The 10425-nt window shown below is 42.2% G+C and overlaps 2 protein-coding genes across 2 annotated transcripts in view; one reads left to right on the plus strand and one right to left on the minus strand.

The window, feature by feature from the left end:
- Positions 1–2586, minus strand: part of Nusap1 (nucleolar and spindle associated protein 1) — a 32443-nt gene extending 29857 nt beyond the window's left edge. The window contains exon 1 of the mRNA XM_012513961.2: positions 2434–2586. Within this exon, the coding sequence (XP_012369415.1) occupies positions 2434–2529 (96 nt within the window). The 5' untranslated portion in view covers positions 2530–2586. The remainder of the gene's footprint in view (positions 1–2433) is intronic.
- A 368-nt stretch (positions 2587–2954) lies between these two features.
- Positions 2955–10425, plus strand: part of Oip5 (Opa interacting protein 5) — a 12488-nt gene continuing 5017 nt past the window's right edge. The window contains exons 1-4 of the mRNA XM_004623517.2: positions 2955–3236; positions 3546–3612; positions 7976–8098; positions 9462–9543. Of these exons, the coding sequence (XP_004623574.2) occupies positions 3023–3236; positions 3546–3612; positions 7976–8098; positions 9462–9543 (486 nt within the window). The 5' untranslated portion in view covers positions 2955–3022. The remainder of the gene's footprint in view (positions 3237–3545; positions 3613–7975; positions 8099–9461; positions 9544–10425) is intronic.

Genomic DNA, 10425 nt, shown 5'->3' on the forward strand with positions numbered 1-10425 from the left:
GTTCTAAGTAGGTGCTTTAGACCACTGAGCCATCTCACCAGCCCCCTCATGCAGTCTTGGGGCAGCTTCTGGAGTTTGTGATTGATTACTGTGGGTGTGGATGCTGCCTCTGCCCTGGGGCAGGGAATTTGCATTACAATGTAAAGTGGGAAGACAGTCTAGCAGCTTGAGTTGCTGCTGCCCTTCCTTGCGCTCTTGCTCTTTGCTGCCATGAAAGCCATGAAAGGTTGCCCTCTGCCTTGGTGCCAGCTGAGTATGGACTGAAACCTCCAGTAACTGTGAGCTAAATAAACCTTTCCTTCCTTCATTTTGAGTGTCGGGTATTTGTCCCAGCAACGAGAGAAGAATACCTAAGACAGGAATGGAATTCAGCACAACCTTGTGCTTGTCAGGTAGGTGCTCATGCCACTGAGCTATATCCCGGGCTTTCTTTTCTTCTCTTTCCTACAGGATCTCACTATATAGCTCAGCTTCATAGTGGTCCTCCCATCTAGTCTCCCCAGTGCTGCGATACAGGCGTGCACCACCATACCAAGGGTCCCAGGGCCAGCATGTCATGTGGTCCCAGGGATCAAACCCCAGCCCTTGCACTTGCCAGGAAGGCACTTAGACTGGTGAGCTATCTTCCCAGCCTTTTTTTTTTTTTGAGACAGTGTTGTTTCACTATGTGGCCCAGACTGGCCTCTAACCTCTGCCAAGCCTTCCTCAGTGCTGGGACACTCATAAATTCTCCTGCCAACCAAATGATCATCTGATGTACTATTTTAGTACTGTTGAGAAGCACTATATAGTTCTAAATAATTATCCAGCATCTCCTACATAAAATGTACAACACAGTGCTATATACACACTTTCAAGGTGGGTGGATGCAATCACACACACAAAAAAGGAAATTAACTATATTTCCACATGCATGTGAAATAACCAGATTGCAAGATGGAACCCAGCAAATCTTCAAAAAGAACACTAAAAAAACACTAAAAAGGGGGCTGGTGAGATGGCTCAGTGGTCTAAAGCACCTACTTGGAACAAGCTTGGCAAAGCACAGGGACCGCGGTTCAATCCCCCAGCACCACATGCCAGCCGGCCACGCCCCCTGGTGGGCTGAGCTGGCCACACACACACACACACACACACACACTAAATAAATAAAATAAAAAATAATTAAAAAAAAAAACAAAACACTAAAAAGCACAGAAGGTTTCTCAGGTTGCTGGTGATAGACCTGCGGTCAAGGAAATAAGGAGGAGGGGACAACGTGTCAAATCAGTGACATTTCAGCTAGACCATGAAGGACAGGTGGAAAGTATTCATGCAGATGAGGCAGAGACAAGGAAAAGGGGTCAAAATAGAAAATACCACAGATGGCCAAAAGTGTTGGAGGTGCATGTGTGCAGAACTTGATAAAAGACAACTAGACAGCAAAAAGCTGTGGCACCTAACCTAAGGAAATAAGGCTTCATAAAGTACGTCGGACCATTAAATATAATAGTCAAGATGGGCAAATTGATCCACACCTTAAAATCCCAGCACTCTGGGAGGCTGACACAAGATGATCCTCCACCTGGCCAACCTAGTAATGTAGACTAACAATAACAACAACAACAAAGAGCTGGGGAAGCAGCTCAATATGAAGAGCTAGAATTCAATCATCTATAACAATCACACAAAACAAAAACAAAAAATACTATGGTCCAGAAAGGACACGCCCTTTCAATCGCCTATATAACACACAAAACAAAAACAAAAAATAGGATGGTCCAGAAAGGAAACGCCCTTACCATTCAGACAGATCCAGGAGTGCTTGGGCCTTGATTATTTTGTTAAACCATTTAAAAACATTTTTGGTGACCCATTCAATGTGAACAGCACAGCTTGCACTATAATCTTTGGAGTTCAATACTTCAATAATAATTCATATTATGTGGAAAAACTCAACTACAATATATAAAACCATTCTGAATTACCACATTTTCCCCCAAAACCTTGCACATTTACCCTGTTTAAAGCACACCACAGCAATGACAAAAAAGTTTTCGCACCAGGCTATGTTGAGCGATCAACTTACCCGTACACCTACTTAATCCTTTAATACTCACAAAGCATCGAGCGATACTGGGCACTGTCACAACTCACGACAGAAATCCTAGTCTGTAGTTTTCAAAAGCCTAGACAATTATCTCCTCAGCTGTCTCACAAATTAACATTCGGGCAACATTCTGGCAGTTTCCAGACCTGTTTTCTTTATAATCGATGACCTGGGAAGCACCTGAACGTTTACAATAACACTAAACCAACCTTTCTGGAGCAGAGGTCTCCATGAGCCTGCAGAAACGTCGGCCACACGTTAGGATGACAATGGTGGCTCCTCTCCAGGCCCAACTATACCACGAGCCTCAGCCACCAACCAACGGCCCCCGCGCCTGCACCTACCCTCAAGTTAGCCCGGAGGCCCAAACTCTTGGCCAAGTTCTGTAGGTCGCTGTATTTCAAGGAGCCTAGCTCCTCCGCAGCGAGGACGGTTGCCATGTTCCAGCACTCCAGACCACACACAGGGGACTGGGACGCTGAGCCGAAGCGCGCAGTTCAAAACTCTGGCGCCACTGGCTGCGTGAATCCAACAGAACTTTATAGTCAGTTTAAAATGAAGAACGCTGCAATTTCATTGGTTAAAAATGACTCAAAGGCGGGGTTTCCAACGCTGACCAATAGAAAGGACAATGTCCTGCCCCCAAGGACTGTGTCTTCCCCGCACCCACCACTTACCCATCACTACGCAGGCGCGGAAAAGAGTGAGGTTTGTCAACGAAAAGACCGCGCGGGAACGCCCATGTTTTATATTGGCCAATGAGAACCTAACAGGGGCGGGGCGGGGCCTGTGCAAGTTTGAACACCCGCGGCAAAAGCCGGAAAAATGGCTGCTCAGCCGCGAAGGCGTTGCGTGCTTTCTAGGACACAGTCCTTGCGCAGCTTTCACCATTCCTCGGAGGAGACGGCCAGTGAGCCAGGCTTGACGACCTCCATGGAGTGGGATACGCAGGTGGTGAAGGGGTCCTCGCCGATCGGCCCCACCGGGCTGAGGGCGGGCGAGCAGCCCACGGGCCCGCGACTGCCGTCGTGGCTGCAGCCCGAGAGGTGCGCGGTGTTCCAGTGCGCTCAGTGCCGGGCTGTGATTGGCGACTCGTTGCACCTCGTCTGGAATCTGTCGCAAACCGTCGGGGCCGTGGTCTTTTCCAGTGAGTGCAGCACCAGGAAGGTGGAGACAGGCCACCTACTGGCGGGCAACTAGCGGAGTGAGGAGACTGAGTTGAGGGTTTGGAAGATGAAACTTTCCAGGGGAAGGCAGGGAAACGTTTTGTTTTTGTTTTTGCTTGTTTTCAGAATCAAGAATCGAAACCTGGGCCTCGCGTACGCCCTTTTTTCTTCATTTTCATTTGCCCGGTGTGCCTGTCTAGGCAGGAGATTTTCTTTTTATTCCTTTTTTTTTTTTTTTTCCTTTTCAAAAGTCTTAGGGCTACATCTTTGACCCCCGTTTGTCCTCCTAGAAGTCACAGAAAACGTCGTGTTGGAAGACTCTTTTCTGGTGGGCATCGAGGGTTTGCTCAAGTGCAGGTACTGTACTTGTCCAGTACTCGGATGGGGCTCTATTCTCTGATTTTATGAATCCTGCAAATGTGGGAAGCAGTTTGTAACAGAAGAAAACTTTATTGCTGACATAAAATGTATTTGAATAATAGGCTGCATCTTTAACCTATTTGACCCCTGTAATTGATTCATTAATGAAACAAAAAGGTAAATTTGTATTCCAGTTTCCCTGAAACTAAGTCCTAAACGGAAAATAATAAGCCTTGAAAACTAAAAATAAAAAATGCTAGCCTTACCTGTTTTACAGAATACCCACTGAGCAAGGTAATGGTAATAGCATCTGAAAATAACCTTTTTAACCCTGAGCTTCCATTGCGCTCAATAGAATGTTTACTTAAGTGGAATTTTGCTTATATAGATGATAAGTAAAGTATATTATTTTTAATTGTTATGGCGGGGCCGGGGAGATGGCTCAGTGTAATAAGCACTTCTCTGGCAAGTGCAAAGTCCTGAGTTCAATCCCAGGTTCTGTCAAAAAAAAAAAAAAAAAAATTGTTATTGCAAATTCAAACACAAAAGAATATTATGAAATTGTACACTATAGCTAAACTAGGATATTTATCAGTTTACGGCAAATCTTATTTCATCTGTAATCATACTTCCCTTCACCCCTGTGTGACCTTGTTCTACAGATGATGAAGTAGAGACTCTGGTGTAGCAAAGTATTTTACTCCGGTTAAATCCTCCAGGGTCCAAGACCCAGTGTACCAAGTGTCAGTGAGCTCAAAATGCTAACCCTTCAGGCTCATGTGAGGCAACCAGAACACCTCAGCCTGGACTGTCAGAGACTCTATGGACGGTGCTAAATTATTTAACAAAGAGGAAAACCTGAGAAGAGACAGACTGGGAATTATTTTTTCTCATCAAGTGTATAGTTCTATAGTCACAGAAGTATTACTGTATTCTTGAAATTTGTCATCTTTTCCTTATCATGTCCTAAAATATTATTGTGTTTGTAAGCATAATGTAATTTCTGGACAGTTTTTCTCTACACTTTACATTAGTTCTTTTTTTTTCTTTTTTTCTTTCTTTGGTCTTTTTGAGACAATCTCATTATGCAGTTCAGGCTGACATTGAACTCACTTTGTAGCCCAGGCTGAACCTTGTACTTGCAGTGATTCTCCTGCCTCAGCCTCCTGAGTGCTGCAATTACAAGCGTCCCCTCACCCCTGTTAGCTCTACATTAGTTTCTATTGAGAAACTTATCCATAGGTACTATGCCTTGAACTAATTAATGTAATGTTATGGCTTGCTTTTTGGTTACCCATAATAAAAAAATATATGAAAAATACAGTACCGGGCTGGGGAGATAGCTTGGTGGTCTAAGCTCCTGCTTGGCAAGCACAGAAACCTGGGTTCGAGCCCTGGTACCACATGCCTTGCCAGCCCCCGGGGGCTGGAGAGGCTGAGACAGGAGGATCACTACTAGTTTGAGCTGCATAGTGAGACCCTGTACCAAATAAAAAAAGAAAACAAAGAAACAAAAATACAGTACTACATATATGGTGTGAGATTTCATTTACCAATAAATTCAGTGTGTTTTTTTCTTATTCCTTTTTAATATCCAGGGACATGAATGTGTTTCTTGTAAGCTGTGTGGTTTTTATAGTTTTTAGTTTAGTTTTATTTTTTAAATAGTACCAAAGATTGAACCTGCTCTTTTTGATATTTTGAGACAGGATCTCACTAATTAGCCCCAGCTGGTCTTGAATGCATTCTGTAGCACAGGCCAGCTTTGATTTTATGGCAGCCCCAGAGCTCTTCCTTTTTTTAAGTTTGTATTCTCCTGTGTGTGGGGGGGGGTCACTAAATCCCTGAGTTGCCCAGGTGGGGCTTGAAATTGTTGTCCTCCTGCCTCAGCTTCCGTCCGAGTCCTCCTTCCCATATTACATGCATACACCACCATGCATGACAGGTACTTTTATTGGTAGAATTTTACTGTATAGTATATATTTATATAAATAAATTTTCCCCATGTCAAATCACTTCAAAATTGTTTTCAGAGCTAGGAATGGTGGCAAATGCCTGTAATTTCATCACTCTGAAGACTAAGGAAAAGGACTACCAACTTTGAGTGCCATCTAGGCAACTTAGTGATACATAATCTTTTATTATTTAATAATTAGTAAATATTAACAAATATAAATAATATTAACAAATACATATTAACAAATAAATAATATTTGGGAGATATAGCTCAGTGTGAAGGCCTTGAACTTGGTCTGCCCCTCCCTAAACACTTCAGTACATGAATGGTAAAATAGTTTTTCTTTTTGAGAAAGGTTCTCACTAAATAGTTTAGGCTGGCCTTAAGCTCATGGAGATCCTCCTGCCTCAGGTGGCTGAGTGCTGAAATTACAGGCATGTGCCACCACACCTAGCTTTGGAACAGTTTTTCTTTTTTCTTTTCTTTTTTTTTTTTTTTTTTATGGAACCAGGGATTGAACTCAGACCCTTGCGCTTGCCAAGCAAGCGCTTATTCTACTGAGCCATCTCCCTGGCCCCTGGAACAGTTTTTCTTAAAATACTGTTTTGTAATATATTTTTTAAATTTTTAAAAATCTTTTTATTTACTTATTTATTTAGTGCAGGGTCTCACTGTGCAGCTTGGACTTGTAGTGATCCTCCTGTTTTAGCCTTTCCAGCTCTGGGATTACAGATGTGCACTGCTATGCCCGGTTTTTGTGGAACGCATGGCATGTGGTACTGGGAATTAAACCCTGGTTCTTTCGCTTGACAGGCAGGCACCTATACTACTGAGCTATCTCCCCAGCCCTGCTCTTAAAATTTTGATATGCCATATATATGTGGAATGTGATGTGTTTTGCGTAAGTTGTACAAGAACTAAAATCAACATTTGATTCATCTTTCAGTAATCTTTTTAGATGATAAAATAGATTACTTTCTTTTTTTTTTTTTTTTTTGGCAGAACTGGGGATTGAACTCAGGCCCTTGTGCTTGCCAGGGAAGTGCTTATTCCACCGAGCCATCTCCTTAGCTCTATAAATTTTCCTAGGGTAATGGGATTCCTTTTTCCTTTCTTTTCATTTAGTATTTGCACGGGGTATTTTTTCAGTTAATTTTTAAAATATGCCAGTTGAGGTGGTGCATACCTGTAATCCCATACTTGGGAGACTGAGGCAGGAAGATTGCTTTGAGGTCAAGACTAGTCTGGGTTACAGAGTGAGTTCAAGAGTGGTCTGGCCATAATGAAATCCTGTCTCAAAAAACCAAAAAAGGCACTGAGGAGATAGCTCAGTCTAAGTGTCTGCCTGACAAGCACAAGGACCTGGGTTCAATCCCCTGCATGCCATGCAGGCCCCAGAACTGGGTGTAGTGGTGTATGCCTATAATCCCAGAGCTGAGGAGGCTGAAACAGGAGGATTACTACGAGTCTGACTTGCATAGACACCCTGTAGACCTTGTACCAAATGCATAAAATTAAAAAATTAAAAACAAATTTTTTAATATCTGCAAAACAAATACAGATTTGAGTTCTATCAATAAATTTATTATTTTAATGTATTTATTACAGGGTCCAAAGAGTCTCACTTCACAGATCAGACTCCTGGTGATCCTTCTGTTTTCAGCCTCCCAAGTGCTGGGATTAGAGGTGCAAACCACCACACCCAGTCTCAGTGGACCCTGAGGGCAGGACTGGCACTGCACACCAGGGGTCGGTGCATCTGCCTAAGCAGGTACTTTAATCCCTTAAGCTATCTGGCTGTCCCTATCAGTAAATTACTGTGTCACAGCCTCACAGTCAACTTAATTATTTTGCATCAACTAAATTGAGATGATAGTGATTTAAGCATAATTTGTTTAAAATTTTTTAATGTTAGGGCTGGTGAGATGGCTCAGTGGTCTAAAGCACCTACTTAGAACAAGCTTAGCAAAGCACAGGGACCGCGGTTCAATCCCCCAGCACCACATGCCAGCCAGCCCCGCCCCCTGGTGGGCTGAGCTGGACACACACACACACACACACACACACACACACACACACACATAAATAAATAAAATTTTTTAAAAAATTAAAATAAAATAAAATTTTTTAATGTTAGTCTGATTAATTAGCGTGTTTTCTGCTTTTCAGAGATAAATGACTTAAATGACAGTTGTACATCTGTGATTCCTTTTACGGCCACACTTCATGAAGGTTCCTATAATTTAAAGTATAATATTAAAACCTAAGCTAATCTATATAGCATTACTTTATTTTCTTTTGTTAGTTTTTTTCTTGTATTTTAGGTGACAATACTTCTATAAATGGTTACTTTTTATTTGTTCTCTGATTTTCTTTCTTACCCTTTTTCTGCTTCCCCCTCAGCACTTACAACCAGTTATTCTGCAGTTCCTGTGGGATTCTCATTGGTTTCCATCTGTATTCCACGCATACGGCATTGGCTGCGCTGAGAGGTCATTTCTGTCTTTACAGTGATAAAATGAGTTGGTGAGTAGTCACAGATATTATCAAATATGATTTAGAAGATCTTTACGAAAGGACAAAGTATATGTACCAAAGAAAATGCTAGCTGGTGCATGCCTGCAATCCCAGCACTTAGGAGGCTGAGGCAGGAGAATTGCCAGGAGTTTGAGGCCTGCTTGAGCTACATAGTGAGTGCAGGTGGGCCTAAACTACAAAGTGAGGCCCTGTCTAAAAAGAAAGAAAATGCTAAAGCCAGATTTTTTTTTTTTTTTTGGAGGAACCGGGGATTGAACTCAGGCCCTTGCTCTTGCCAGGCAAGCACTTACTCTACTGAGCCATCTCCCCAGCCCTTAGATGTTTTATTTTACAAGAGAACTAACTAGATTCAGAATCTGGTCTCAATGTTACATCATTTTCAGTGTCTTCTAATCACTGTTAATATCTGTAGCGTGGAATACTTCAGAGGGAAGTTCATTAAAGAATATTCTGGAAGGTAAGCTTTTATGAAATGATGTTGCCACAGACACCTTTTTTGTTTATGCCTTGGTCTGTCCCTGACCTTGTGTCTGTGGGGTGGTGTGCCTGACACCGCATAGAGTAACTTGAGCTAGGCCAAGCAGATTTTCCACTGTAGGAATTTGAAATAAGGACCTAGAGATGCCGGTCATTTGTAGATGGTAGTGGCTAGAACTATGTCACAGGGTCACCTGAAGCTGAGAGGAAAGTATGTGGCCATAAGTCACAGTTGGCTTTGAAGTTCCGGTTCTTTTTTGTTGTTTTGAACAATTATGATCCAGCACTTAGGACTGGGCACACACCTACTGCAGACCATCTGGATTGCGATAGTAAGAAAGGAACTGATGTTGGCTCAGCAACCAACATGATTGTCACATTTTTTCAAACTGTGCCACAGGATCAACTGATGAAGTGAAGCTTATGCTCATCATAATTAAATAATCGGGCTGGTGAGATGGCTCAGTGGTCTAAAGCACCTACTTAGAACAAGCTTAGCAAAGCACAGGGACTGCGGTTCAATCCCCCAGCACCACATGCCAGCCAGTCCCGCCCCCTGGTGGGCTGAGCTGGACACACACACACACACACACACACACACACACACACATAAATAAAATAAATAATCATATAATCTTGTTTTAGTCTTCATTTTGTCTTGGGATAATTTTATCTTTGGGAAGGAGTATAGCATGAGACACAGAGTATCTCAGATTTATCAGTTTGTTTTTCAAAAAAAAATACATCGTGAATCTTAAAAAATATAACTCAGTAAAAAAGTACAATTTGCTTGTCAAATGTGTGTTTTAGAGGGTAAGCTGGGTTCATTGAGAGTTAACTGTGGTGAGGTATCAATATTTTGCTTTCTGTCCAGCTATCTCCTTAAAACAAAAGCCATAGTACGTGCATCTGAGATGGATATTCAGGGTGAACCTCTACTAGAAAAGATAACAGAGGTAAGATTCCTGGTGATTGCCTGGCTCCTTTAATAGTCTTAGTGAGTTTTCCAAATGAATTCGAAGAGGAAATCTGATAGATGCTGTGATGATTCATTATATTTGGACTGGTGAAACTTAGAATTTATAGCATGTAACAAAATATCCAAGCCATATTATGAGGTGTAGTTCCAGAGGAGGGAAAGAGACTCAATACAACACTCTTTTTTGTTTTTTTTTTCCTGTGTTTTGAGGGTCTTGTTATACAGTTCAGACTGGCCTTAAACTCACCGTGTAGCCCAGGTTGGCCTTTAACTTATGGTGATCCTCTGCCCCAGCCTTCTTGAGTCCTGGGATTACAAGAGTGTACCACCATGCCTGGCTAATATAACATTCTTATATGTTCATTTATGCTAAGAATAAACATCATTTTCCTGCAAGGAGCTGCCATTCCCATCACAATCACCACCACAACCTTTGGTAGTACTAAGGATTAAACCCAGGGCCATCACATTGAACTCTAGTTTTTATTTTGAGGTGGACTCTCATTAAGACATTAAGTTGTCTGGACTGGTCTCAAATTTGCCATTCTCCTGCCTCACTCTCCCAAGAGTGCTGGGATTATAGGTGTGTGCTATTTAGCATCTTGTCCTTTTCTGAGGATTAGAAGTCAAACCCCTTTACATGCTAAGCAAGTGCTCTACCATTGAGCTACATTCCCAGTCCTTCTATATTTTGAGATAGGCTCTTGCCCAAGCTCGTCTCAAACTTGGGATCTTTCATTTTTTTTTAATTTATTTTTTCATTTTAAATTGGACACATAGGGGCTGGAGAGATGGCTCAGTGGTCTAAAGCACCTACTTAGAACAAGCTTAGCAAAAGCATCAGGGACCGCGGTTCAAT

This window comes from Octodon degus, unplaced genomic scaffold, assembly GCF_000260255.1.
Source record: "Octodon degus isolate 3935 unplaced genomic scaffold, OctDeg1.0 scaffold00002, whole genome shotgun sequence".
NCBI classification, from domain to species: domain Eukaryota; kingdom Metazoa; phylum Chordata; class Mammalia; order Rodentia; family Octodontidae; genus Octodon; species Octodon degus.